General features: G+C 43.0%; 1 protein-coding gene and 1 long non-coding RNA gene across 8 annotated transcripts in view; one reads left to right on the top strand and one right to left on the bottom strand.

The window, feature by feature from the left end:
* Positions 1-27,904, bottom strand: part of Il22ra2 (interleukin 22 receptor subunit alpha 2) — a 55,772-nt gene that overhangs the window by 8,763 nt on the left and 19,105 nt on the right. For 3 of the 7 annotated variants that reach the window (XM_063270279.1, XM_063270275.1, XM_063270277.1), the window contains 3 exons: positions 24,586-24,755; positions 3,580-23,696; positions 1,801-2,090 (listed from right to left, as the gene is read on the bottom strand). In XM_063270279.1, coding sequence (XP_063126349.1) covers positions 23,547-23,696; positions 24,586-24,755 — 320 coding nt within the window. In that variant the 3' untranslated portion in view covers positions 1,801-2,090; positions 3,580-23,546. Of the gene's footprint in view, positions 1-1,800; positions 2,091-3,579; positions 23,697-24,447; positions 24,487-24,584; positions 25,930-27,904 lie in introns of those variants that run through there. The other 4 variants (XM_063270284.1, NM_001003404.2, XM_063270290.1 and 1 more) reach the window with 4 other exon arrangements.
* Positions 1-27,904, top strand: part of LOC134482580 (uncharacterized) — a 91,488-nt gene that overhangs the window by 48,271 nt on the left and 15,313 nt on the right. The gene's annotated exons all lie outside the window — the stretch shown is intronic.

The following is a 27,904-nucleotide window of genomic DNA, read 5'->3' as shown; positions in this document are numbered from 1 at the left end:
GAGAGAGAGAGAGAGAGAGAGAGAGAGAACGCTTCTGCAATGCCATTGGCCAAAAGACTATCTGGTTCACACTGGTACGAAGGCTGGTTGCCTCACTATACCTTACATACTCCTCGCAGTGCCTTCGACAGCTTCCCATTACCCAAACCTGTGCAGTTTTCATAGCTGACTACGGCCCATGTATTCCCACTCTAATGCCAAACAGATATTACTATCCTTCCAAGAGCTTCCTCTTGATATTTAAGTTGCTAAAAGCGTGTTCTAGGTTCCCACCATGCCAGCTTTGTGTTTGAACATCACCGTATATCCAAGAGGAAACAAAACAACTGAGACAGGAAGCAAAGGCTTTCTTCATGTATATGTTGAATGTTTGAGGGCACTAATGTCCGATATGCTCAGTGGCCTTAAAGTTCTATCAGTGATCTTCCAGTATTGTCCCTTGATCTGGAAGTACATTGATTGAGTGCATTTCCTTGACTCTTTTGCTCCCCACCCATGGGGTTAGTAGTGGGTTAACAAAGTCTTTGGCAAACAGTTGGATGTTTGCACGCACTGAGCCAGGGCCCCGTTGGTTCCTTCTCATCCTCATACCCTTGTCTTTGAATACCCACTATTACTCCTTGGTGACTTCTCAGTGTCCACCCTCACCCGTGTTCCCTTGGGCGTCAGTGTCATAAAGTGACAAGAATCACCACAGATATTCACGAAAGGCTCATAGGCTGAGAGTCTCAAGTGGGGATGGCTGAGCTGTGGCGTTGGCCAAATTTCTAGCTGATTCTTATCGTCGCATGGATTTAAGACGAGTGGATTTAACAAATATGAAAGCAGAAAGCTGCTCTTGTGGTCATTTGAGCCAGTAGGTCTTAGTATATGTGCTGCCGAAGCGAGCACGAGCCAGTAGGTCTTAAATCGGGGCTCAACTGGGGTCTCTGCCATCGCCTCTGGACTTGTGAGAAATACATTGCAGAATGAATGGGACTCTGGCGGGCAGGCCTGCTTCCAGTGCTGTAACCCACTTCTCCCCCAGATCCTTCTCCTCTGGCTGTGCACAGTGTGGGAAGTCAGGTGGTCAAGGACTAAGGCACCGATAGTTCCCTCTCACGCCTCTCAAATTAAAGGTTCTTGTCTGTAGGGAAGTGTTCACGTTTGCCAAGGTGGCTGCTAACAGAACAAAAGGCTCCTGGAGAGCCATGCCCTGTGGTAAACCAAGCTGTTAATGACACCTCAGTGAGAAATCCCCGGGGAATCCAGACACCCAGAAGACCTGGTTCCCTCCAGACAGCAGAGATGTTTCACTTCCCAAGCAGTGTCAGCTCGGTTCCGGTGGTTAGGCACTGTTCATTCTCAAAGCCTTTGGGGTAAGACTCTTCTAACGATCGCCATGGAAGAAGTGGCTGAAATCGACACCTGTGGGCAGATCTGTTTAATCACGCATCTTTCTGTCCCACTGGTGGGGAAAAAAAGCAGGGGTCAGCAGACAGTTCAGCCATTCTTGCTTTTCAGCCTTCCCAACCTTCGGCTGGTCGGCTCCAATTTTCTCAAGTAAAATATGCTCCGTCATTCACTTAAAATATTTAACGCACTCTCCTCAAAACAAAGAAACAACCTTGGAAATGTTTAAGACTGGCAACGACCGCTGAGAAGGTTGAACCAAGAGTTCACATGTTCCACACACGTAGTTCCCCGCGTTTTAGCATCAGGTGTTAGTAGGGTACGCTCCGTGTAGACGATGACCTAAAATCAATACATTATCGTTACCCAAAGCTTCTCCTTTTCAGATCAATATGGCCTTATTTTTACCTGGTGCTTTGTGCTTTTGCTCCTGGCTGTCACTCAGGATAACATGTTAAAGGTAATTAGCACATGATGGTTGGGTCCCGACCTAGATGCACTAGACATTGAACCGTTCCATGACGGTGTTCTCCGATGCTGTCAAAAGACCTTTGTCTGACTCAGGATGCTGTCTCCTGCCAGCATTTACTAAGTGCTGACAAGCTCGGTCGCTTCTAAGTAGATTAAAGACCGCATCTTCTACAGTTCCTGACAACTCTTCTGTCCTTTGGGGAAGCACTGAAAAACAGGGCTGAAACCTTCACACACACACACACACACACACACACACACACACACACACACACACACATTTAAAGTAAGAAAATTATGGAAGCTTTCTTAGGAGTGACTGTTAAAAGCTGCCAGATTCATAAACAGAGTCAGAAAAGAAAAGAAGAAAAAAAACCACATTAGCTGAACTCAAAAACTCAAGTTTGAAGTCATATTCCTTACAAACCTAATTTCAAAATATATAATATCTTCACCTTCTTTGGGTCAAGGAACCCATAATAATTTATATATAGAGAGATAGAGTATCGACAGTATTGGACAAGTTTGGGGCTGAAATCTATCCTAGAAGAAAACTCTCTTCCTGTTTTGTAAAGACAAGTTTGGAAGAAAACTGCACAACGTCATCCAAAGGGTGACGGTCTGATAACAAGTTTTTAAGTACCAGTAAGAATCAGGGCCCCTTAAGTTACTTTGCCAGGGACACACCTGTTCTGGGGACTCAAGGGATAAACAATGGTCTCATTCAGCTTTGCTCTCCGTCTTGTGCTTCGTGGTTTAAAACTGGACACATTTGGTGTTTATTGGCTAAAGGATCCTGATCGAATGGATTGAGGATTAGACTTTAGCCTGTTCTAATTTTAGTTTTAGAAAGGTTACTCTGGACGTCTATGAAAATTAGAAGGAAGGAGGCAACAGCAGGCCTGGCACCCAACAGGAAGCCCATGGCATGCCTCGATAGAAGCCAAGACCCTTTCCTACCCTCGCCAGCAAATAATTAGCCTCGTCTGGAAAACGCAACTGGCTTAGACAGCGGGAGGCTGAAAGCCTGCCTGTGAGACTCCGTAGCTCACACGATGGATGTGAGGGCTCCATCATGAGTAGATGTGGTTTGTTCTTTCAAGCCATAAAGCCGGAGGAGCATCTCATGACTGTACGTCATGCAACCATGTCCTTTGGACCTCAGGAAAAGCCAAATGGACCCCATCTTGACACTCACACACCCTTTTAAAAGGTAAACTAGAATTGCCTGATGCATGCCTGAGCAATTCTCCATCCTTCCAGACCCGGGTGGTTGTAAGACTGTCCAACCCCAAGGTATGAGGCCATTGACTCAGGCCTCCACTCCCTATCTTCTTGATTCTTCAAGAATCCCCTCCCCTCTCCTTTGTCAGAACGTGCCCTGGGCCTGCACTTGGCTATGTGCCAAACGTGCCATTCCTAGTTTCAAAGGAGTTCTTTTGTAGTGTTTCCCAGTACTTTCCCAGTAGATAATTCTGTGGAACAAATGGACCGCACAATATTTGGGATCCATAAGCAAGGGGGATTCACCCTGAAAATGTGACCCATTCAGTCTCTTTTTTTTTTTTTGGTTCTTTTTTTCAGAGCTGGGGACCGAACCCAGGGCCTTGCGCTTCCTAGGTAAGCGCTCTACTGCTGAGCTAAATCCCCAACCCCCCCCTTCAGTCTCTTTCCCAGACACATCCCCTTCCCCTCAGTGTGCTCATGAACAAGTACCTCTATGGTAGGGATTGAGTCCCCTGTAGCTCTGAGGGTTAATATTGTCAGCTTGTTAGAACCTTCAGTTACCCAGAGACGAAGCTCTGGGCAAGTCATGAGGGAGTTTCCAGACGGGATTAACTGAGGTGAGAGAATACCATTACGGAGGCTGAGGTCCTGACGCGGACTAGAAGGGAGAGAGCCTCCTGATTGTCAGTGTCTCCACTCCTGTGTCTATAACTGCCCCACCACGAAGGGAAAGCCAGCGTGTCCTCTTGAAGTTCTGTTCGTCAGCCATTCTGGGACTGAAATGAGGAAAGGATCGCAGCAGCATTGACTCGGGAACCTGGACTTCCTCTCCTGGAGGCTGAGCGGTCTTAGTATTCCATCAGCCAACCGTCATAGCGACGAGTAAACACATGGCATGTTGGCATGCTTTGGAAGGCAGTGCTTTGCCCCCAGGGGCATGAACACATCTCTATTTGGTTTGGCTCTCGTAGCCTATCATACTTCCGTGTGGCCAGGACTGTGGGCTTCTTAAATGTTTCCTTTGCCTCCCTTTGTGTTTCAACAGGTAACACTGTTTCTTACAAAAGAATTCAAACTTTACTGAGATCAAGTCCACTTGCTCCCTTAACTAGAACACCAGAGTTTTGCTGCCTGTCACTACAAAAGCTAATGGGCAGACTTCCTGGATTTGAATCTTTCAGCTGTACTTAATTCAGACCCACTGAGAAGGCAGCCCGTCGGCACCCTAGAGATCTACTTCACACGCCATGTCTGCTATCAGACTTTACAGGGAAGGAAAAATGGGAGCAAATCACTTCCGGGTGTAATTGGAAACCCTCTGGTCAGGTGGTCAGCCTTGTCTCTGAGAAAGAAGATATTCTGCCGCCATGTTATAGTCTACCGTTAGCCTGGTGTCTCACCCTTAAACTTCTCTATGTAGGAGCAATCCCTGTGTAATAGCAGGCAGTTTATGGAGACAGATTCCTAAAACCCAGGAAGTAAGAAAAAAAATCCTCTCCTCTCCTCCTCCCCAGCTACCTCCCACCCATGTCATCTTATGAGCTGTTTTGGTAAATCTAAACAGTTTTAATTGAATCTTGGGAAAGCAACAGTGTTTGGAAGATGAGGCATTTTGTAGCAACCCTGTTTCCTGTCAGTGTGGCTATACTGCCTGTCAGCTCTCTGTGCCAATGAAGACCCTCACAGCTCTTTTCTATACCCAGCCCTTTAGTCGGACATGGCATGCTTGTCTTTTGACAGATTTCTTTTCTTCTTTGAGTAGCAGTTGCCTTAAGATCACCTGAAAAAATATGAGGTTGTGTAGGAAAACAGGTCTCCTTGCCCAAGGGTTGCTCACGACAGCGGAGGAGTCTTGACAGGCCCCTGAAGAGCCTGTGTGCAACAGTTTTCTCTCCCTCCACTTGGGTGGTGTTATCAGCTATTCTGTCAAGTCGTGCCTGCCCCATCCTTCTGGGTTTCTAGTTTTGTTCAGCCCCACTTGCAGGCTTGCCATGTCTTGCCTTCCTTCTTTAAAGGAAACATTTCTACAAAATAGCAAGACAGCTGTTGCATTTCAACTTTCTCCTGACTTCCAATGGCTTCCACCGAGGAACGGAAGGGGGCCTACGTGTTCTCACTGACTGCAGGTGATGCTTTGACCAAATGTGACAGCAGGGCATCGGATCTTTAGTGTGAAATGCCTGGGTCTCCACCATCATCAATTTCCCATCGTCCTTCTTTCATTTCCCACTACTTGATAAAACAAGCAAATTAAGGAACAAGGAAAGTTAAGGCTTATTTCAGACAAGTCCAGGTTGTCCACCATTTTGAGGGAGTCAAGACAGCAGGAACTGGAAGCAGCTGGTCCACCCAGTCAAGGGCGGAGAGAGAATGAATGCTCATACGCTTGCACTCAATTCACTTCTTCTTTTTATGCTTCCCAGAACCTAAAGCCAAGGAATGGCAGCATGATTTTAGCCTAGGTCCTTCAACATCAATTAACATAACCAAGGAACCCTGTCTCTTCTGAAGTCCACAGGCCAACCTGATTGAAACAATCCTTCATTAAGATTCTCTTCCAAATGGATGGAATTGGAAAATATCATCCTGAGTGAGGTAACCCAATCACAGAAAAACACACATGGTATGCACTCATTGATAAGTGGATATTAGCCCAAATGCTTGAATTACCCTAGATGCACAGAACACATGAAACTCAAGAAGGATGACCAAAATGGGAATGCTTCACTCTTTCTTTAAAAGGGGAACAAGAATACCCTTGGGAGGGAATAGGGAGGCAAAGTTTAGAAGAGAGGCAGAAGGAACACCCATTCAGATTCTGCCCCACATGTGGCCCATACATATACAGCCACCAAACTAGAAAATGGATGAAGCAAAGAAGTGCAGGCTGACAGGAACCGGATGTAGATCTCTTCTGAGAGACACAGCCAGAATACAGCAAATACATAGGCGAATGCCAGGAGCAAACCACGGAACTGAGAACGGGACCCCCATTGAAGGATTCAGAGAAAGGACTAAAAGAGCTTGAAGGTGCTTGAGACCCCATATGAACAACAATGTCAAGCAACCAGAGCTTCTAGGGACTAAGCCACTACCCAAAGACTATACATGGACTGACCCTGGGCTCCAACAGCATAGGTAGCAATGAATAGCCTAGTAAGGGCACCGGTGGAAGGGGAAGCCCTTGGTCCTGCCAAGAGTGAACCCCGAGTGAACGTGATTCTTGCGGGGAGGGCGGTAATGGGGGGAGGATGGGAAGGGGAACACCCATACAGAAAGGGAGCGGGAGAGGTTAGGGGGATGTTGGCCTGGAAACTGGGAAAGGGAATAACAATTGAAATGTAAGTAAGAAATAGCCGAGTTAATAAAGATGGAAAAAAAAGATTCTGTTCCTATCGTCCTCACAGTACCAAGGCCACACGCTAGAGCAGCAGTTCACAACCTGTGGGGTGTGACCCCTTGGGGGTCACATGACCCTTCCACAGGGCTTTCCTAAAACTACTGGAAAACACAGATATTTACATTATGACTTATAACAGTAGCAAAATCACAGGTTATGAAGTAGCAACAAAGATGGTTTTGTGGTTGGGGGTTACCACAGCGTGAGGCACTGTATCAATCAAAGGGTCACAGCATTAGGAAGGCTGGGAGACACTGCTCTAGGCTTTGGTTACACTGGTGCCACACTCCCTTTCTGTATCACTTAGGGTAAATAGTGAGCTGTCAAGGGGATACAAGGACTCTGGCTTAAGTCTGACAGATATTTATTTTTTACCAGCACAGAACTAGTCAGTGGATCCTATTCCCTGAAATCATTCAGGACCCATGAGTGAAGACATCTTGACCAGACAGCCCCATGGCTTTAGAAACAGAAAATAAAAAAATCAGTAGTGATTCAAAAGCAACTTGTTCAGAGGACGAACTGGCAGGTAGATGGACCGATTCCACTCACTCTGTTTGGTGAGAGCTGAAGTGTGTAAGTTTGCCTAGCTGCAAAGAAGGCTAAAAAGTACCTCAGGCAGTCTACCTCATCCCTGAAAAGGATGAGCTGACATATGGGGAGAATAATCAATAATACCTCACATCAGTATATTCTAATTCCCGTGCAGTACATGGCAGCCACTGTACTGTGGTTCTCAGGGCTTTATATCATTACATTTTTCGGTAGCTTCCAATTCATAGCTGGTTTAAGTCCTCCTTTATATGTGTATTATTTATACATTACATATAATGCATTGCATGCTATATGTTATAGATCTTACACATAATTAGCAAACATTTGTATCTTGTAATTTATTTATGAATGTGTGTGTGTGTATGTGTGTGTGTGTGTGTGTGTGTGTGTAGTATAGTCATGAGTGCACACGTCTACCAAGGCCAGTGGTGTCCAGTTGGGAGACACCTGACATGGATGCTGGGAACCAAACTCAGGTTCTTTGTAAGAACAGTACATAGGTAACCACTGAGCCATCTCTCCAGTCTTTATATCCTATGATTTTGTTGTTGACTACACCTAGCTTGACTTTGGGGGATGTCCTACTGTCGAATTTCTCATTCTGTGCAGTGGTATGTGTGCCTAATTTCCTACAGTGTCACACATGGAAACACATCTGATTAGCAAAGCTTTCAGGTTTTGCTGAGTTTTTCAAAACAAAACACTATCTCATTTTTACTTGAATTTTTCTATGTTCAAAAACTTCACCTTTCCTTATAAATATTTTTACTTCTTCTTTTAACACTGCCTTGAGAAAGCACCTCTTTTTTTTTCAAGTTTGTTAAATTCTGAGAAACATAACATAGTAGCCCAATGCAAAAGGATGTAGTTTCTCACGCAGGTCCTTTTCACCTCTTCTGCATTTCTTCCCCCTTCCCCTCCACATCCAGACACCCCAAAAACCAAAGCCTTGGGAGAAATGTATAGGGGCTTTCTAAGAAAATGTGTCTGGTTATGCAGGCTCAGGAAATTCCTTAGGTATTAGCAAAACTTTATTATGGTGGTACCTTTTCTTGAGACGGGTCTCATGTAGCCCAAGTTGTTTTCAAACTGTGGCCAAAGATGAGTTTGAACTCATGACCTTCCTGCTTCCACATTCCAAGCACCGAAATTATACACACGGGCAGATTCATGGGATGCTAAGAATTGAAACAAGGTGAAAGTCATGAATGTTAGGTAAGCTAGTTAGGTAAATTGAGTTATATCCCTAACTGACCTAAATCTGTAGAAATAAGGGTCCTGGACAATGAGGTTTCGAGGAGGAAGACAGGGTGAGACAAAAGAAAACATAAGCAATACTGAGGGCCAGGAGACCTTGCACAAGCTTGTGCCAGTCTTTAAGAGATGGCTCTGTCTGGAGTTCTCTAGTTCCATCAGCCCTGATGCTGTTTTCCTTCAAGACAACTGGGACCCAATCATACCACTGGCCTCATGAGAACACCACTCCCCTTGCCATGCCGAATCTTAGAAAAATGGAATTTCCTAGTTTTTCTACGCCCTTCTTGCTCCCATGATGGGCCACTTGGATGAGTCTCAGCTTTCATTAATTTTTCAAAAGCAGCTAGTCGTCTACATGTGTGAGTACACGTGTTCACAGATCCAGGGACAGCGCTGCCAATTTCTTCCATGGATCTAGAATTCTAGGCTCCCCCAAGAGCTCTCTCGTCAGCTGTCTCTCTGTGGGGGTGTGTAAAGCGGATGACTTCCAGCAGCTGGACCAACCCCAGCAGGAAGTGGGACACCTGTGTCCTGCTATGTCACATGCACATTGGGATTCCCCCCAGTTAGCTTGGTGGAGGGAGCACCATAGTGCCTGTGAATTTTTGCAGTAAAAGTTCCTTACCTTCACAGAAATGGAATGAGTAGGTGTTAGGATCAAAGGCCTGCCTGGCTCTCCTCCTGCTGCCAGGTGTAGAGAGAGATGTCTGGCAGAACCTGGTTTCATTTTTTTTTTTTTTAATGCTATCAAGGCACTTGAGCAATGTAAGAGGATGAGAGGAGTCTCATTTCACTTCCTCTAGGGCATGTGTTGGGGTGGAGGGGAGTGAGCATTGACATGGAGAATCTCTTGAGGTGATTCTTGGTCTGAAGAGCAGACTTGTCGACGAGAAGTGATATAAGTGGAGCAGGCTTACGAGGTTCGTGCTTCATATGGATGAGTGCCGGAAACCAGACACGCTATTAAGTCAGATGTCTTATTCTGCAAAACCTGGCGAATGCATTCTCATGACCAAAACTTAAAACAATATAAACCACGCTTTTTTTATGTGACTTGAAAGTTGGCAGGTTATCATTTGCCAGAGAAGCCCTCCGCATCCAACCCCCTGTCTCACCTCTAGCTCTACAACAGGACACCTGCTGCACTCACCCGTCTCACTGCTTTATCCTGGCCCCCGACTCCAGCAAGTACTTCCTGGGAACCCAAGGTTGCTCCAGTCAGAGAGGCAAGCAGGCCAAGTGCAGATCTTTACTTCTCTCTCCATTCTCCAAGACCAACAACCTAGTCTCATCCTTGACTCTGGAATAGACTACCTACTAAGACTTCTTCTTACTCACTGCCCACAATTCCCAGAACACTAAGTAGATCTACAAGAAACAGCCTGCTTTCCTCCCTCCCGTGGATCCTTTCACTCTTCCCTAGAATATCCCTATTCCTAAGTGTCAACTCCCAATACCTAGAACACATTTTACCTGGAATTCCCACTGGCCACACCTATCAGGATCTAAGAATATCCTACCAAGCAATCCGCAGACTCCACTCTCTCCTAAGAACAAGAGAAGGGAAACAAAACCAAGGAACAAAATAGCCACTTAGCAAAAACAAGACAAGGTACTGGCGGCTAGAATTACAATTTTCCAAATTCCAGATGCCTCAAAACCATCATAAAAGCAGTATCAATAACAGCCAATGTATCTCCACTAAAGCCCAGCAACCCTACTGCAGTAGACCCTGAGTATTGCAAAATAACTGATACGTGATAAAAGGCCTTAAAATAGCTGTTACAATTATGATAGAAGTCCTTCCAGAGGAAATGAATAAATCCCTTAAAGAAATCTATAAAAACAAACCATGGAAGGAAATAAATAAAACAGTTCAAGGCCTGAAAGTGAAAATAGAGTCAATAAAGAAAACCCAAATGGAGGAAAATTTGAGAATGAACAACTTAGGATCTTGAGCAGAAGCTTCAGAGGCGAGCTTCACCAATAGCACACAAGAGATGGAAAAGAGAGTCTTAGGCATTGAGTACCAAATAGAAAGAAATGGCTACACCAGCCAAAGAACATGTTAAATCTTAAAAAGTGGGGTTGGGGATTTGGTAGAGCGCTTGCCTAGCAAGCGCAAGGCCCTGGGTTCGGTCCCCAGCTCCAAAAAAAAAAAAAAATCTTAAAAAGTATCCTGGTACAAATATAAAGGAAATCTGGGACACCGGGAAAAGGTCAAATCTAAGAATAACAGGAATAGGAGAAGGAGGGGCCTTCTTTCTGTGCCTGGGTCAAAGGCACAGAAAATATTTTCATTAAACCATAGAAGAAAACTTCTCTAGCACATAGAAGGAGATACCTATCAAAACGAAAGAAGCAGAAAGCATTCTTCCCGGTATGCTGAGCAGGTTTCTGAGTGTGCACACCCTGTGTCAGGCAGTGTTTCTACTATACCTACACCACACAGTTCCCTATCCAAAATTCACATTAAAAAGAGAATTGGGGGCATATGTGAAGGGGTTAAAAGTCCAAGAAAGGCACAAGAGCGAGGGCATTTAACTTAGCTTAAAAAAATACACTTATTTCTAGCAATGAAAAAGGACAGGATAGAAATAAGAGGAGGAGGAAGGGAGCGAGAAGAGGAAGAAGATGAGGAGGAAGAGTAGCTAGATCAGTATGCTGGGAAGAATGAGTTGTCTACTTACCTGCTCCACAAATGAAGCCCTGTGATTGGAGAGCTTCTTCGTCTTGAGAAGTAAATGCCATGCTGTATTCCGGGTAGGCCATGCTGGGCTTTGCATGGCTGGGTGAGCGGTGGTGTGACACAGTTCCTGTCCCCTGAAGCATTGGGGGATATAAAGCCACACCAGGAAGGTTGTTAAGGTAGAGCAGGTCGAGACCCAGACGCTTGGAGACTCAGTGGCCATACACCTGAAGCAACTCCTGACTCGGAACATGTGCCATGCTTCTCACATAAAAGAGACATGACCCGTGGTCACGTAAGCTCAAGGCAGAGTTCACCATGCTAATGAGTTACCTAGAGGCCTGGAGGGCTTAGTCAATAAATTTCCCTTCCCAGACATTCCTCCCTGGGAAATGTATTTAATCTCAGGCCCACCTTGTGGAGTGGGGTATGTATCCCACTTTTATGAATCCATTTTCTGCCACGACAGCAAACTGTTTGGAACTACAGACTGTATCTTTCACCAAGATCCTCCTTGGGGAGCTATGAGGACCTTTGCCTATAGAACCATAGCTTAATCTCCTGTAGAAGGCCTCTCTGTGCTCTTAGCCACAACCAACACCAAGACAACTGTCATCAAGCTAAGGACAATCATCTCTGCTGGGACTAGCCATAGTTCACTCCCTCTTCCCCCAACCCAGGGCTATATGCTGCTCTCAGCTTAAGGGCTTCTATCTCCATTCTCTGATCTTCTGTGACTCCCAGCGGTGCCTGGATGTCCAAGAGCCTGAGAACCCAATGGCCCTGGCCCCAGGACCCCCCAAACCAGATCTGGCTTTCCCACACCTCAGACTGTGCTTTCCTACCTTTGGAGTGGTGTGTTGGCAGTTACCTATGGCCCATTACCCACCTGGCATTCTGCCTCTCCAAGTGGCAGAACAGACGCAGGCCCTCAACCCAACAGAGCATCACCAGGCCTTGATCCCATGACCCTCACATGTGCTGATGGTTGCTATTGCCACCCCCCTCCAGTTGATCTGCTGTCTTTACTACTCTACTTCCAGTCTTCCTTTCTTGGAATATACTTTCTCCACTACTCAGAGCTAATCATGATATAACACATGATACAGATGTGGTTTTCAGGAGTGAGGAATGCGGAAGACAAGGAGCGGGCCTTCCCCTTGGCCTTTAGGGTCATTAGAAGGAGAGTACATGAAGCTATAGAATTGCTAAGATAAGGAATGAAGAGTAGAGAGTTAGAAGATGATGTGGAAGCATATAAAAGTTAGTTCTCTGTTTTTCTAGCTGATTGAAGAATCGAAGATGACAATGCCTGGGAAGACATTAGAGAGAGCTGTTTTTACTGTTTAACTTACATAAATTCAAAACCTTATAAGGGATCATTTTAACTTTAGTAGTCTGTCATTGTTCTATTCTTCCATGGAAGCAGTTACTCAAGACTGCTGTCTGCTGTACAGAAAACTGGAAGGGGTGTGGCCAGCTGCCCATAAAGAGCAGACTGTGTAAACCTATAAGGAAAGGCACTTTTTGCTTTGTGCTTGGTTCGTTCCTAAGGAAACAGGTGCTGAGAGTGTTGATCCGGGACTCATAGAGTTTATGTAAATCTAAGAATTCTTGATAATTATTAACAATGATCGAAGCCTTCATGTTGTAGCTTTAGCAAATAACAAAGTGGGTTTAGGCTCTCTGGTGGGAAGAAGGCAACGGCATGAGAGGGGAAAAGGCCAAAGGGTGAGAAGGAAGAAGGAATTAAGCTAAAGAATGAAGCACCCTCATAGAGGCAGAGGGGGAGAGAGGAAGGGATGGGGGTTTGTGGAGGAGAAACTGGGAAGGGGGATAACATTTGAAACGTACATAAATAAAATAACCAATAAAAATGGAAGAAAGCGGAAGAATCAAGCTATCAAGCAATTAAACTGAAGTTGAAGAATAAAGAATTCTAAGAATCATCAGGGAGCAGCTTACATCTGCTACTGACTCTGAGTCATTATTGATTCAGCCCCATTCCCATTCCTGCCTTTCTCAGGACCCTCCTCACACTGAGGCAGGATCTCAGCAGGGCCTCAGGCAGAGCAGACATTATCCTTAGGGATGTAAAAAAACCAGGGTGCTTGTAACAGGCTTTTACAGAACGGGGTGGGTGGTTAACTAGAAACTTAACCAGAATACAAAGTGATGGGGGAAGTTATGGTTGCCCATTTGCTTCACACATGCGCCTTAAAATGTAGGTACCTTCTCATGAACTCACTATGGTTGTGACTATGTTCATAAAATCAGCACAAGTTCAATGCAAATAGACCAGTCATAGTTTTAGCAGGCAGCACTGGTTGAATTAGGGGGTTACAGGAGAAAAGTGTGTCAGCGGTAGGTTGGGATGAGGTGCAGTGGAATGTGAAGGTGGGAGGGTGACATGTTGGGAGATAGCTGGGACAGATGGAAGGAGAGAGGCGGGTTGTGGGTATGGTCAACATACGTTGTATACATGCATACAATTGCCAAAGAATACAAAAATAGGAAATAAAAAGATAGAAGCGTACAGCCAAGTGGTGGTGGCACACACCTCTAATCCCAGCATTCAGGAGCAGGCAGATCTCTGTGAGTTAAAGGCCAGCCTGGTCTTCAGAGCAAGTTCCAGGACAGCCAAGGCAACACAGAGAAACAATCCCTGTCTTGGAAAACCAAAGGATGAAGAAGAAGATGAAGAAAAAGAAGAGAAAGAAGAGGAAGAAGAGGAAGAGGAAGGAGAGGTGGTGGTGGTGGAGGAGGAGGAGGAAGAAGAAAAAGTGGCATGCAAATACAAAATAAGAGACAGTGCCAGATAAATTCCCCTTGGTAAATAATAATTGAAACAGTAAACACAGAGAACCAAGAAAGAATGTTAAAAGTTGCAATGGAAAAAGACCAAGTAACATATAAAGGCAGACCTACTGAAAGAACACTCATCTTTTCATGGAGACCATAAAAGCCAGAAGGGCATGGAAAGATTTTATAGAGACTCTAGGAGCCCACAGATGCTAGTGCAGACTTCTATACTCAGCAAAACATTCAATCACAATATGTGGAGAAAATAAGACATTCTATGAAAAAAATAAATTTAAGCAGCATTTATCTACAAATCTAGCCTTACAGCCAGTGCTATAAGACAACGCTGAAAATGCAAGAAATAAATAATCCCAGCCCTGGAATCAACAAGCACTACTCATTGATCTCTCCTAGCAACAGTGGTCTCAATTACCCAATAAAAGACACATAATAACAGTGTGTGAAACTGTTACATAAGCTGAAAATAGCAGGATGTGAAAACAGGATCCATCTTTCTACTGTATCCATGAAACCCACCTTAACATCAAGGGTAAAGGGATGGAAAGATATTTCAAGCAAATGGACCTAAGGAGCAAGCCAACGTAGCCATTTTAACATCTGACAAAATAGACCAAACTCAAGACTAATCATAAGAGATAGGGAAGGACACCATATGCTGATCAAAGGAAAAATCCAATAAGGGGGATGTTGCTGTTCTTGACATGTATCCACCAAACATGGTCACCCAAGTTCGTAAAGGAAACAGCTTAAATCACATATTGACCCTCACACACTGATAGTGAGAGACTTCAATATCCAACAGACACCATTATAAACCAAATAGACCTAACAGCATTTACAGAACATTTCACCCGAACACAAAAGAGTGCACCTTCTTCTCAGAACCTCGCAGAACTTCCTCCAAAACTGACCACATACTCAGACACAAAGCGAGTCTCGACAGACAAAGGAAAATTGAAATAACACCTCGCATCTTATCTGACTACAACGGATTAAAGCTGGATACCAATACCAGCAGACATGACAGAAAGCTTACAAAATCATGGAAAGTGAACAACTCTCTACTAAGTGAAAAAAAAAAGGGTCAAGACAGAAATTAAGAATGCGAAAACTTTCTGGAATTGAATGAAATTGAGTATGCACCACACCCAAACGTACGGAGACACAGTGAAGGCTGTTCGAAGACGCAAGTTCATAGCGCTAAGTGCGTTCATAAAAACAATTCTAGCAATCTCATGTGAGTGACAACGACCATCTGAAAGCTCTAGAGCAAAATGAAGAAATTGCACCTAAAAGGAATAGGCCGAAAGAAAGAACCAAACTCAGGGCTGAAGTCAGTAAAAATACAAACAAATAAAACAATACAAAGAAAGAGACAAAGAATTGGTTCTTTGAGGAAAGACTGACAAACTCTTATCCAGATAACTAAAAGGCATAGAGAGAAGATCCAAGTTAACAAAATAGCGTAAGTGGGATTTGAGGTTTCCAACGCTCAAAGTTTTCCCACTAGCTCTCCCTCTGCCCCCAATGTGCAGATAAAAGGTGACCTCCCAGCTACTGCTCCATTATCATGTCTGCCTGCTCCCATGCTCCTACAGTGGTGGCCACAGACTCACCCTCCAACACTTACCCTTAGGCAAGCCCCTAATTAAAGGTTTTCTTTTATAAGTTGTCTTGGTCACGGTGTCTCTGCAGCAATAGACCAGCGAGTAAGACATTTACTGTCCCCCTGGAAGCATGAAGCTATTGGGTTTGTCAAACTCAGTAGCAGAACCTATACTAATTCTATACAGATGTACGATGGGTGTAAGTGGTGTGTGTGTGTGTGCGTGTGTGTGCGCGCGCGCGCGCACATGCATGTGTGCACACGTCTATGTCTACGTGTGTGCATACTTGCATACACATGTGGAAGCCATGGGTCCTTGTTCGGTGCTTTTCACTCCGTCCTATTTTTTGAGACAGGGCTTCCCTTTGAACTTGCTCCTGTACCTGGCCTTCTCTTTGTGCTGGGGATCTGAACTGAGGTCCCCGTATTATGTGGCAGAAGCTTTACTGACAGAACCACCACTCCCATCTTTACTCTGCTTTATTTCCACGCGTAGTATAATATAGGAAAGAAATGTTTCCCAAGAGCTGAATGGTATTGGCCAAGAGAATAGATGTCCCAAGTATGGTTTCTATGTGTCAACAACTGAACGTACTGTGCAAGACGTGTTCCGTACACCTTTAATGATTCATAATTAGGACACCAGTACTGGAAATGAACTTAGTGTTGCTAAGGCCATGAAGCCCAGGGCAGCGAGTTCACAGATTTAAAAAAATGTTTAAGGAGCTTGAGTACATAAAGAAAATATGCTCTTAATGGTAACTATTGATTTACTGTTCAATTTTTTTTTTCGGAGCTGGGGACCGAACCCAGGGCCTTGCGCTTGCTAGGCAAGTGCTCTGCCACTGAGCCAAATCCCCAACCCCGATTTACTGTTCAATTAATAATCATTTTTAGTTTGGTCAACAAATGGTATTCTTTAAAAGGCAGCATTTCCTTAAATAATTGCATATTGGCACAGGTAATAACAATTTTTTACAAACTTAATCCATCTATGTTTTCAAACATTTAACATTTATCAAAATCTAATAAAAAGTCTCTCAAATGTAATTGATATAAAATCATAACTCGTGAATGCTATGAACCCCGTAAGACAAACATTAAACAGTTCACAAAATTAATTAAAGCTATTAGACCAAAGGATTATAGTAAAGGTGGAAGATTTCTCTTTATTCCTGGGATTTACATTTCCAGCGTTTTATTTTCTACATCTCCTGGGTGCTGCTGATAATCATTGGCTAATACTTGCTTAGGGTTTTAGCACCATGACTAAACGTAAAGGAAAATGAAGCTCACCTTGGGCCAACTGGCTTTCCTGGTTCCTGGGTGGAAACCACCAGTCTATATCCTACACCACGAAGCACTTGAAATGCTGCCATTGGTCACAGGTTTGGCCTGTTGTGTGAATCACTCTCACTTGCACTCTCCGGCTGCTTATTTGATGACGAATCTTACTGTTTGTAATCTTTCTGCTTTAGTGTATCCCAACTGCACCCATTATAAGTCATAAGTGCTGTAATCACCACTGGGTATTCCTGGTTTCTTTTCTTCACAGAGTTTGCTAAAATTGTGTTAAGAAATTCCTGGTTCGTTTTCTTCACAGAGTCATATGTAGAACTGTATGACTGGATCCTTATGCCAACTGGTCCAGGAAGGGAGCTAAGGGCTTTGGTATTAACACGAAGCAAGGCAAGTTTGCTTTAAATTGGATTAAGCCACTTTTCTCTTAACCATTATATGTGCAGCCTTCTCCTGATACTAGCTGCAGGACTGTGGGCCACCTTGTGACATGGTAAGGACCCTGTCTGTCTTAAACATTCAGTCAATGACACCTATATAGATATCAAATCTGAGAAAATTCAATGACATTCAGAACTTCTCCTAGAACAAGCAAGGAAAATGATTTTTTTCTGCAGATGTAAGCATTCATTCATTCCTTCAGAAAGGATATCCCTTTAGTTTGTAGTTTTATTGGCCTGATGACTTTAATCAAGTCTGAACTTTAATTAATGTTCCTTCTCCCAATGGCTATAACTATTCTATCTTTTCTATAACCCTTTGAACAAATTCCGTGTTTCTTCTGACTGTCTCTTCAATATATATACTCAAATACAGATGTGCATATGGAATATAGAATTCCTACCAGGAATACCAAAATTAAAAAAAAGTTAACAATGCTAAATACCTACAAAGATGAAGAATAATCAAATTCTGATGTTGCTGGTGCAAACTGAAATTGAAGCAATGACTTTAGAAGACTATTTGCTGGTGGTATTCACTTAAACTAACCAACTCAAACCCTACTACCTATTCCCTGCTATATAGCAAGCAGAAATCTATAGCAGGCATACCGAAAAGCAAATCTACTTATAATAGTTCCTGAGTGGGAAACAACTAAATTCCCATCTGTACATTTTATGAATTCCATTGTAAGTAGACAAAGAAAATTTATTCATTAACTCAAAAATGAACTATTGGTATGTAACAAAAGGCCAGTGGATTTTATAGACATGACATTGAAAACAAGCAGTCAAGTCTAAAGACTACATATTGGCAGCAATAGTAACTGTGATGTCTTTGCAAAGAAGAAATTTATGTATTGGAGATATTTATACACAGCAATATCTTCTCACTATAATTTTACTTTCCCAGCTCCCAATTGTTTGAAGTCAGCACCCTTTAAAAATATTGGATAAAAATCCTCAAATAAACAAATTTAAAATTTTAAGCTATAGAATGGGTTTCAGCATTATGACATCTTGTGTTGTCCCACTATGTGGGAAATGAATTATCTGTTTGTCCAACCTCTGCATGGCTTGCCACGAGGCAGATAAAGAAAGAGATAACATTTACGCAATTTTATTATAGTGTAATACTATATGCATGTGTTATTATATGTATGTACTATATATGTTTTACTATACACACTCTGAGTGCTCTGTTTTATTATTTCTCATTGTGTCTAATTTATAAAATAATCTTTATCACAGACACATGTAGAAAAACAGTACCATAACTATGTGTTTCAGCATTCTTTGTGGTTTCAAGTATCAGCTTGGGCTACAAAAAGAGGGTGGGTAGTATGTGTTCATGTGAGCAGTGATCACACATGTATGTATTTACGCATGTATAATTTAGTGACTTACATTCTTTATACATGTAAAATTTCACATATGAGTAGCAAGAGATGTTGGAAAAAAATGGCGTCTTGTTGTGGTTTGCCCTGGAGCTATCTATATTTTGATGCTAATTCCACTGCCCCAAGGACAGCTGCCTAGTCAGGACTCAGGACTCAGGTGACTTCACCAGAACCTTCTCTGCATTGAATTTGAAAAGTACAGGTGAGGGGCAGGTACAGGATAGAAGGAGGCCTGTCATTGGAGGAGAAGGAAGGATGGGAGGGAGAGAAGTTTGAAGGAAAGGAGGAGACTGGAACGGAAAGGAGGAAGAGGCAGGAGGAGAGGGAGAGGAGCCGTGGCAGGAGAATATATATGGCGGGTGATGTTAAGATTCCACACTGTACCTTTACAGGTTGTTACAGATGATTTTAAGGGATGGATGTGTATTGGGCTTTGTATGTTTAGGTGGGCAATTATATCTTATCAATCGGGCCAAAGGCTATTGTATGTATGTGTGTTCTCTCATGTGTAGATTTAAGTGTAATGGAGTGTGCAGCGGCTGATCTGGGCTGCCGTGGAGTTGGGATGTGTGTTTCTGGCATGGAAACCTGCCTTGGGAACTAGATAGGTAGAGAGATTGCTGACGGCTCAGAGAGAGGCCTTCGGCAGTGTGGTATGGGATGGAGCAGAGCGGGTGAGACGCTTTGCTGACTGAGAATTAAGATATCCAGCAGACATCTTGGGGCGCCGCAGTGCCGGACCTAGTGGGGATAAAAGACAACATACTTTTTAAATTTTTTATATCTTACTACAACAGCATCTCCCACGATGTGCAAACCGGGCAGATTCCTCAAGCGTCGGAAAGAGGCTTCTGATGTCTGATGTGAGACTTTCTGTACCAACGATGTCTGTAAACGGTCGTCACCCAACAAGTCAGCATATTCTTGCCTCATGCCTGTGCTGTACCAGCCACCGTGCTGGTGAAGAAAATCCTCGAGGATGATTTCCTTCCAGGGCTTTTGGTGTGCGTTTCCTCATGCAGTATGAGGAGAGATGAACCTGTGTACTTTGAGGATACAGTTGTACCTTGCCCTTGAGGGCAAGATTGGGTTTGTATCTAGTACTTTGTGAGTTATTTCCCATCTGAACATTTGAGGGTCTTCTTATGAGAAGCAAGAGGAATGACTGTTGTAGGGATGGTTCTTGATGCTAAGGTCCTGTTCCCTATTGGTTCTTGATGTCAGTAAAGAAAGCCGTGGGTGTATTGCTAGGTGGAAGGTACAGGAGGGACTTCTGGGTCCCTGGAGGAGAAGAGAGACCCAAGGAAGGAGAGGTGTTTTTGTCATGCTTTGGAGGGAGAAGAATCCAGCAGTCATATGAGGTCTCGGGAGGAGCTGGGCTTGTGGCCACTAATATAGGTGGTGGTCAGGGATGTTTGGCAGGGGCTAGATGGGACTAGCCACTGAAGTTCGGGGCAAGTGAGAGGCACACAGCTAAGAGTATTGATAAGGGCATACTTAACGAGGTGGGAGATAGTAGCACCCTGAAATTGTGCCAAGAAGGCAAATTGAAAAGGAACTACTGTGTCTGTGTCTTTTATCTGAGAATTCAAGGGAAGCCAAGTAGGAGCTGGTAGGGTGGCCACTTCCCAGAGCAAAGGCAGTAGCACAAAGCTACATGCAACAGGCTTCAGCTATCATAGCCTTAAAGTATAGAGCTTGGTAGCACAGGCCTGAGATCCCAGCTATTTGAAAGTCAAGGCAGGAGGCAGAAGTTCAAAGCCTATGCAGGAAAAAGGGTGAATTAAAAGCTAGGCATCACCATGGCATACAACTTTAACCCCAGCACTTGGGAGGCAGAGGTAGCAGATCCCAGCCTGGCCTACATAGTGAGTTCTAGGACAGTCAGAGCTACAAAGTGGGACTGTTCTTTTTAAAAAACAAAACAAAAGATAAAGAGAGAAGAAAAGTGTAACTTTTAAAGCAAAAAACAAAAAGAGAGAGTTCAAAGCCAGCCTAGACAACTTTGTAAATGAGGAGGAAGAAGAGGAAGTGGAGGAGGAGGAAGAGGAAGAGAAAGAGGAGGAGGTGGAGGAGGAGGAGGGGAGGAGGAAGAGGAGGAGGAAGAGGAGGAAGAGGAAGAAAAGCAAAAACACTACTAAAGGAGTCAGGTGCCTGCTGTGGAGATCTTGAGGGTTGCTAGTTATGATCTTGCCTGCTTAATTCCTTTCACACTAGTGTTGCAAAATATTGATAACCTCCATTTGGGTCTTAATTTTGGGGGAGGGGCAAGAGAGGAAAATAATAGATCAATTTCATGCAAAATGTTGATGTTTTTATTGGCTGGACTTCGTACAAAGGAGAAAGCTTATGCCCTGAGGATAGTATGGAAGTGATTCACAAAAGTTTGTTTACTAACACTGCCCTGGCCATTTCTAGTCTAAATTTGGATTGAGAAAAAGTGCTTTGAGCCAGGCTTGTTTGCTGGTGCCTTCTGTATCAGCCCTTGGGAGGCTGAGAAAGAGGACTAGACATTTGAGGCTAAACCTACATAGTGAGACCTTCTCTCGATGTAAAATTAAAGACACTTTGCTCCTGTTTTTAGAGCTATTGATCTTTGGTCTAGTATTTATGTAGCCTTGTGACCCCTGGAGAGGATCATACCAGGCCTATTCTAATGAGTAGCAATGAAGTTCCATTTATATTTAGAGCCAAGAAACTGAAAATTGGACGAACTTGTATAGCCAAAAAGAATTTTCTGAAAACGCGTGTACTTTATTTGAACCACCTCTGTCGAGCCCTTATCAGAATGAACACAAACCCCTGCAGGGAAAGAAACCCTTTCCAGCATGTTCTTCCGACAGTGTGAAAGTTGCAAGAACAATAAACAGACTACTTTGGTTCATGTAGTACCTAATCTACACCACACACATTTGTGTTTGTCTCCCTCAGAGATCTTCTGACTGGAAGTTTCGTAAGTTCAAGTCTAAATCAATGAAATAGAGTCACTTCTAGGACTCTCTGCCTTGGGTACAATCTGATTTCTGATGCGGGACAGAAGACACATCTGCCTCAGTTGCTCAATGTCACACAGGAAGGGCATGCCCAGTGAACACCTGGAGGCTTGTTCGCAGGGTTCCTTTCTAGCTGTAACCCCTGTGAGACCAACGTGACTGAGAAGGACTTCATCAGACAGATTCACACCGAATAACTACTTCAGTGTGTAAAGTACAAAGTAAGATTTATTGAAGTACAGAGACAGTATGTTGTTAACATGATCAAGAATGTGAACATGGTAATGGTTTTCAGAGGGTTTTATACTTATCTGAGCATGGCTGTGTTCATGCAAGAAGGCAGACCCCAAGGAAACAGAATCAAAGCAAAGCTCTGTTACCTGACAACATCCATATACATTCATTGCCTTTTGTATCATGAGGCTTTAGACTACCGCATCTTACAACATGAATGCTGCCACCACACGTGGTCCTGATTCCCAAAGACAGGTTATCCTTCTCAAGTCTCGCCCTTCCCAACGTACAAAATAGAAGACAAACATTCAAAGAAACAAAAAACCCAAAGAAACTCCAAGCAGGTATTAAGCCACTAAAGAAATAAAAATTGAATAATTCAAAAATAGGAGTGAAAGCCAGTGTTTTTTGAACACACAGAACAGCCAGGACGATGCCCTCACTCTTGGTTTTCACGTCTCCCACATTTTTTAATGGTCTACTACCATTTATCATGGTAGATGTAAGCAGACAGACACATTGACTGTACTTTCTGAAGTAATACGTTGGAGCACCTTTCATGAAGACCACAGATGTTCTCTCCCACATGTCTTTTCAGGAGCAGCTAGTCTAAGTTCAAGAGCTAACAAGAGACTTAGCAACGCTGGCCACTTTCTGAGCCTTCGGCCACCTAATCTTTGCTTAGGAGAGGCAGTGTAGTTCGCAGGGTTGTGGTTTTCCTTATAATCCCAGAAACAACTTAAGCACCCACAGTGTGCCTTTGGCTTCAAGCCAAGTTTCCTATATGGTCTCCAGTTGTTCCCAGAACAGAGAGATCCCTTTGCCTGAATGATAACTTTGCCGAGTTATCACTGTGGCTTAGCTGTTTCTTCTTTCTATCCTTGCTGTTGAAAAATATACACTCCACTTCTACGGCATAGGTTACCTTCTAAGGCAATATTAAAAGCAAAGCCAGAAAGGGTAGTCATACTAAGGTTGGGTGTTAAGTGAGGGGAAATTGTATTATGAAGACTTCCTTCTATTTACATGCTGTTATTGAAAATCTTATTCTGGAGATTAATTTAGAGACAGCCACGAGAGATTATTTTTAAAGTGTTAGTTCACTAAGTAGAAATACCTCATGAGAAATAAAAAAATAAAAACATATTCATCTAAAATAGAAATGTACAGAAATATACTCGTTCACACAAAGTATTAAATTGGTATATCCCTGGCAAAGCAAAAGGCTTGATAGAGTATAAAAAATCATTGGTTCAGGATTTTCTGTATATAATGCTTTAAAACTCATTGCGACATTTTATTAAATGCCTGTAATTTTTTGGTTCTTATTTGGGGATTTTAACAGAAAAAAAAGAGTATTGTTAGGGTTGCTATATTCAGATAAACTTCTGTATTTTATAGAAGATTTTTATCTTAACATCTTACTTTATTGAGGCACGGTCTCACTCTGTGACCCTGGCTAGCCTGGAACTCTCTATGTAGACCAGGCTGGCCCTAAAGACAGAAATCTGCCTGATTCTGCCTCTTAGTGCTGGGATTAAAGATGTCTGTTACCACAAGCTCTTTATTCTTTATCTCCTCTTGAAATTCTATTTTTGAATCTGTTCGAATTTACTTTATAACTGAAATAAACAGAAAGAATGAATAAAAAAAACCCTTGAAAGGTGTGGGTAGACAATGCTCTAAGAAAATCAAACAGAAGTGAGCCGTTCAAGGCACAAGCCATCCTCTTTTGGATATGCTCCCGGTTTCAGACCAGTTTATGGAATCTGCACACATCTCTCCTTGCTTCTTGGGCTTCTTCTGTCGAACATGGGCTGGTACATTTCAGCCACTACGCAGTAACTGCAATGAGGTGTCAGACCTTGAATTTCAACAGCTCTCTGAGTTCCTTCGTAGGCTTTTTGTTCCTACACACAAGGGGAGAAATCAGATGATAAATGGTTTCCCTCGAGTAATTAAAATCAGCGAGTTCTATGCGATCACGGTAAATCTTCAAGGAAAACCTCCTCGGCCAGAGCTCTGGGCCGGAACTGGATGAAGCCACGTGTTGAATGGGCATGCCACAGGATGTCTCCTGGATGGAGCAATGGCCAGAATCTCACTTTCTAGTATTTGAGCTCCGAGTAAGGAAATGGCCTGGGCTTGTAAGGTTACTGTGGAGGTGTGAACGTGGGCCTAGAGACTCAGTGACTACAAAGAGGAACTCTGCAGAGCCCCAAGTCTCACAGCACCTGTTTGCTGTTTCTAAGTGTCATGGACGGCTTCTTGTCTCTGTTGAACTAGCCCTCCTCTTTTGTATTTGAACCAGTCTGAATGTTTGTTTTCCTCCTTCCAACTAATGACCCCTGACTTAGATGGATCCAGAAAAGGTCCATTCTGTTCATCTCAATAAAGGCACTGGCAGTGGATTTTCTAATATAAACAATAAACAATAACCAATGTGATTCAAAAGCTCCTGAAATAAATCAGGGGTATAAAGCTCATATAAATAAACATTATCGGCAGACAGACAGAACGACATATTAATACGAACCTGATATGCAGGAAGTCTAAGGGGAAGCATATTGAGTATCTTAAAGGGTACATATGTACTAGACATACACATTACACACGGGAATGCATGCACATATAAACTTGGATGATGGTACAGGCACTCACTTATCAGTGAAGATGGACGAATAAAAGACAGGGAAAGATCTGGAGAAATGACAGGGAAGAGACAGGTCAGTTGCGTGAGACAATTAAACTGTTAGTTAAATAAACCACGGGCCCAAGAGTCCACTCATCTGAATGCACCTTCTCCAGTGAATTGTTGATTATGGAAACTCGGTATACTAAGTTGTAGTAATTTTCCATGGACGTATTTTTTCCAGTTTGGTTTCTATGTGGCAACTCTGGGGGGCGGAGACGAACCCTCAAAGATGCATTAACTCGGGTTATAGTCACGACCGGAGGATCTAATTTTGCTGGAGAAAAATAAAGAATTTTTATAAGGCATTCAAAACAACTAAATACTATAAGTTGACAGAGTGCATGGTGATAAATCACTGTAGTGCTCACAAATGTAGCACAAAGCCATTAGGAAGACAGCTTTCCTTCAATTTTTAAAAGACTGTTATGATTCTGTCTATTTTAATATTGAGAGAGTCTCTACCAATCATTTTGTCAACACAATGATTTTGTTATAAAATTCAGTATAAAAGTTATTCGGAGGGAGGCCTCAGAACAAGGAATGTTTTATTTAGTTCCTTAAAGAAATAAGATTTCAAAACGGCATTAGAAACATCCAAAGACTTGTAGCTATCAAGTTAATTCAACAGTGTTACATTGTTTATTATAGACATTGGAGGATTAAGCGAGAATATTTGGTTCATGCATATTGTTGACAATAGCCAGGTTATTATTAATAAAGAAAGAGAATAACAATGTGTTGTTTTAATTGATTCCAGATTCACTAAATTTTGCAGTAGAAAATTTTCTCGCTTAGTGCTCATTGAAATTTTCACTTTATAGATTCACATCTTTTATAATTCTTGAAATGTATTGTAGATAGACACACACACACATACACACACACACACTCTCTATGCACATAGATACAGATCTCTGTATGTTTTTTCCTTCTGAAATTTGATTCAGTATCTGTTGAACTGGTTTATTGTATCTTACCTTCTTTTATTTTCATTTTTTCTTTATAACATACTGAATTTTTTTCAGACCTGTTTTTTTAAATCTATGAATTTATTCAGTTGTTACTGATCTGAGCTTGAATCCACAATTTTTATTCCAGAGAGTATATGTTTTGTAAACTCACCATATTTATCATCTTCTTCCTCTTCCAACTTCTGTTTGGAAGAGGCAAAATTTTAATACAACCCCTGCCCCCCTCTGTGCCCTGGCTTCTTAAGATAGAACCAAAGTAAACTGAGTTTTCCAACATCTTGAATTTTCATCTAATTGCTTGAAGAAGGAATTTCCCTATATTTATACTTCACCCCTCCAAGAGCTTTGGGTTTAGTCTCTGTTGTGTGTCCATGCTCCAAGTTCTGCTGACCAGAGAGCTCTCTTACCATCATGTACAGACGTGGAGAACAGTCCTGTTTAGTTTTGTAGGACGTTATGGTGTGTGTTTAAGTTTTTCTAGACAAAAAAATTAACATTATTATCATATTTGGCATCTCCAAACACCATTTATTTTTGTGACTCCTTATTTACCAAATACTATTGTGCATTTTCCTCACTAGAATATAATATTTACATAGCATTTGTTCCTCGTGACCCAGGCAGTAATGACAGAAGGAGCTTCACAATCCCAAGGCTCCCAAGCCTGCTCTTTGAAAGTCTCAATTCATCATCTTGGATTTTTATTGTTTAATGCTATTCCTAATTTTAAACACCGGTGTTTTTAACCTCTTGTCAGAGGGTATATAGACTCAGAAATAGCTGTTGACATAACAAGGCCAGCCACTCCCCGCCCCCTCCACTCTCATGTTTTTGCCGTGCAGAGACTTTTATGTTCTACACAGACTGGATTCCGAGACAGAACGCTCCAGACAGAACACTCCTGTCCTGGAAACATTGTCTCCCTATGGTGTTAGTGAATTCCACAGACTGTCAATTCCTTTCTGTCTGTCTACTTGTTACAAATCTTCTAAAATTCTGGCTCCTCAGGTATCTTTTGGTGAAATACCCTGGATGTCTAGTCTCATAAAACAGTACCTTTCATTCAATATACCTTTCCTATCTGAATTTATCAATGTCTACTGCGGTATATGCAAATGATTCATAGATTCGTGTCTTTAACAGAAGGAATCCTTAGCTCTGAGGACTGGATCTGCACAGCCATTTTGTGTGGGAAGCTCCACACATCTTCAATTCAGCATAGTAAAAATTGAACTCAAATTCTTGATTACCAAGCATGCCTCGAAACTTCCTCTTTTCCCAACATCCAAGCAGACAATATCTCCGATCTATGTGGCTGTGCTAGAGACAAATGTAAAAGCCATCTTTGATATGTTCTCTCTTTCTGGTAAATACAGCCTGTCCCCATGTCCACCCAAGTGGTACCTTTTCTACAGTGCTTTCCATAATCCTAATGGAAACCACAGCCTGTTTTCTGTAGCCTGCTACAGTAGTCTGACTTCCCTCTCCTGCCTCCTGTAACAAATCTGCTAATGCGGCCTCCTGTGATGTCTGATGATAAGATCAAAGTTCCATCATAAGAGGCTTGGGGTACTGCTTGGTGCTATATAGTACTTGCTGTGTTATATATACACAGTATCGAGCTTAATTCCCAGTATCACACACCACTACCATCACCACCACCGCCACGAACACCACCACCAACAAAATCAACAACTGTCGGCATCAGAAGTGGCCCACAGCCCCTGAATCCAGCGATGACGTCACCCCTAGGCGCCAGGGACCCGCCATGGCAACAGACGCGGGTTCCTGTTGCCTCGGGATGACGTCATCGCTGGATTCGGAAGCTGTGGGCCGCTTCTGATGCCAACACCACCATCGCCATCACCACTACCACCACCACCGGCAACAACAACAACGACGACGACAACAACAACCTCCACATTTTAAATACGGGTTCTTTTCCTGGGAGAAGTCGTGACTCCTGAGGGGCCATTGTCGCAACCGGCTGCCTTTCAGTCTGCCCCACTGCACTCTCTGCTTCACTCTACCAGCTGCATTTCAGTCCAAAACACATGTTCTAATTCCCCCTGCAAGAGCGCCTTTGCAAACGCTGTTCCCCTTGCCTGCAATGCTCTTCCCTTTCTGTTGTCTGCGTATATCCCTTTCATCACAAGGGATCTGCCCAAGGGTCCTTCCCAGAGTCTCTTTCCTTGACACCCCCGGCCAGGCCCCTCTTTGGTTATAATCTCGTAGAGCTCGTTTTGTGTTTATAGAATCCATCACCGGGATCATCTTGTGGGTGTGTGGTCACTGTACTAATACGTCTCTTCCCTCCCTGTTAGAAAGCTCTGGGAAGAAAGAGACTTGTCTGCTTGCTGATTCCCATCTTCTCTATGGCCCAGACAAAACTGTAGTAATTAAAAATTTCCATGTGACCAAAGGAGGTGGCAGGCCCAAAGGAAACTCCATT

This window comes from Rattus norvegicus, chromosome 1 (assembly GCF_036323735.1).
Source record: "Rattus norvegicus strain BN/NHsdMcwi chromosome 1, GRCr8, whole genome shotgun sequence".
NCBI classification, from domain to species: domain Eukaryota; kingdom Metazoa; phylum Chordata; class Mammalia; order Rodentia; family Muridae; genus Rattus; species Rattus norvegicus.
The sequence above is the reverse complement of the archived record's forward strand: the minus strand, read 5'-3'. Positions and strand labels throughout refer to the sequence as shown.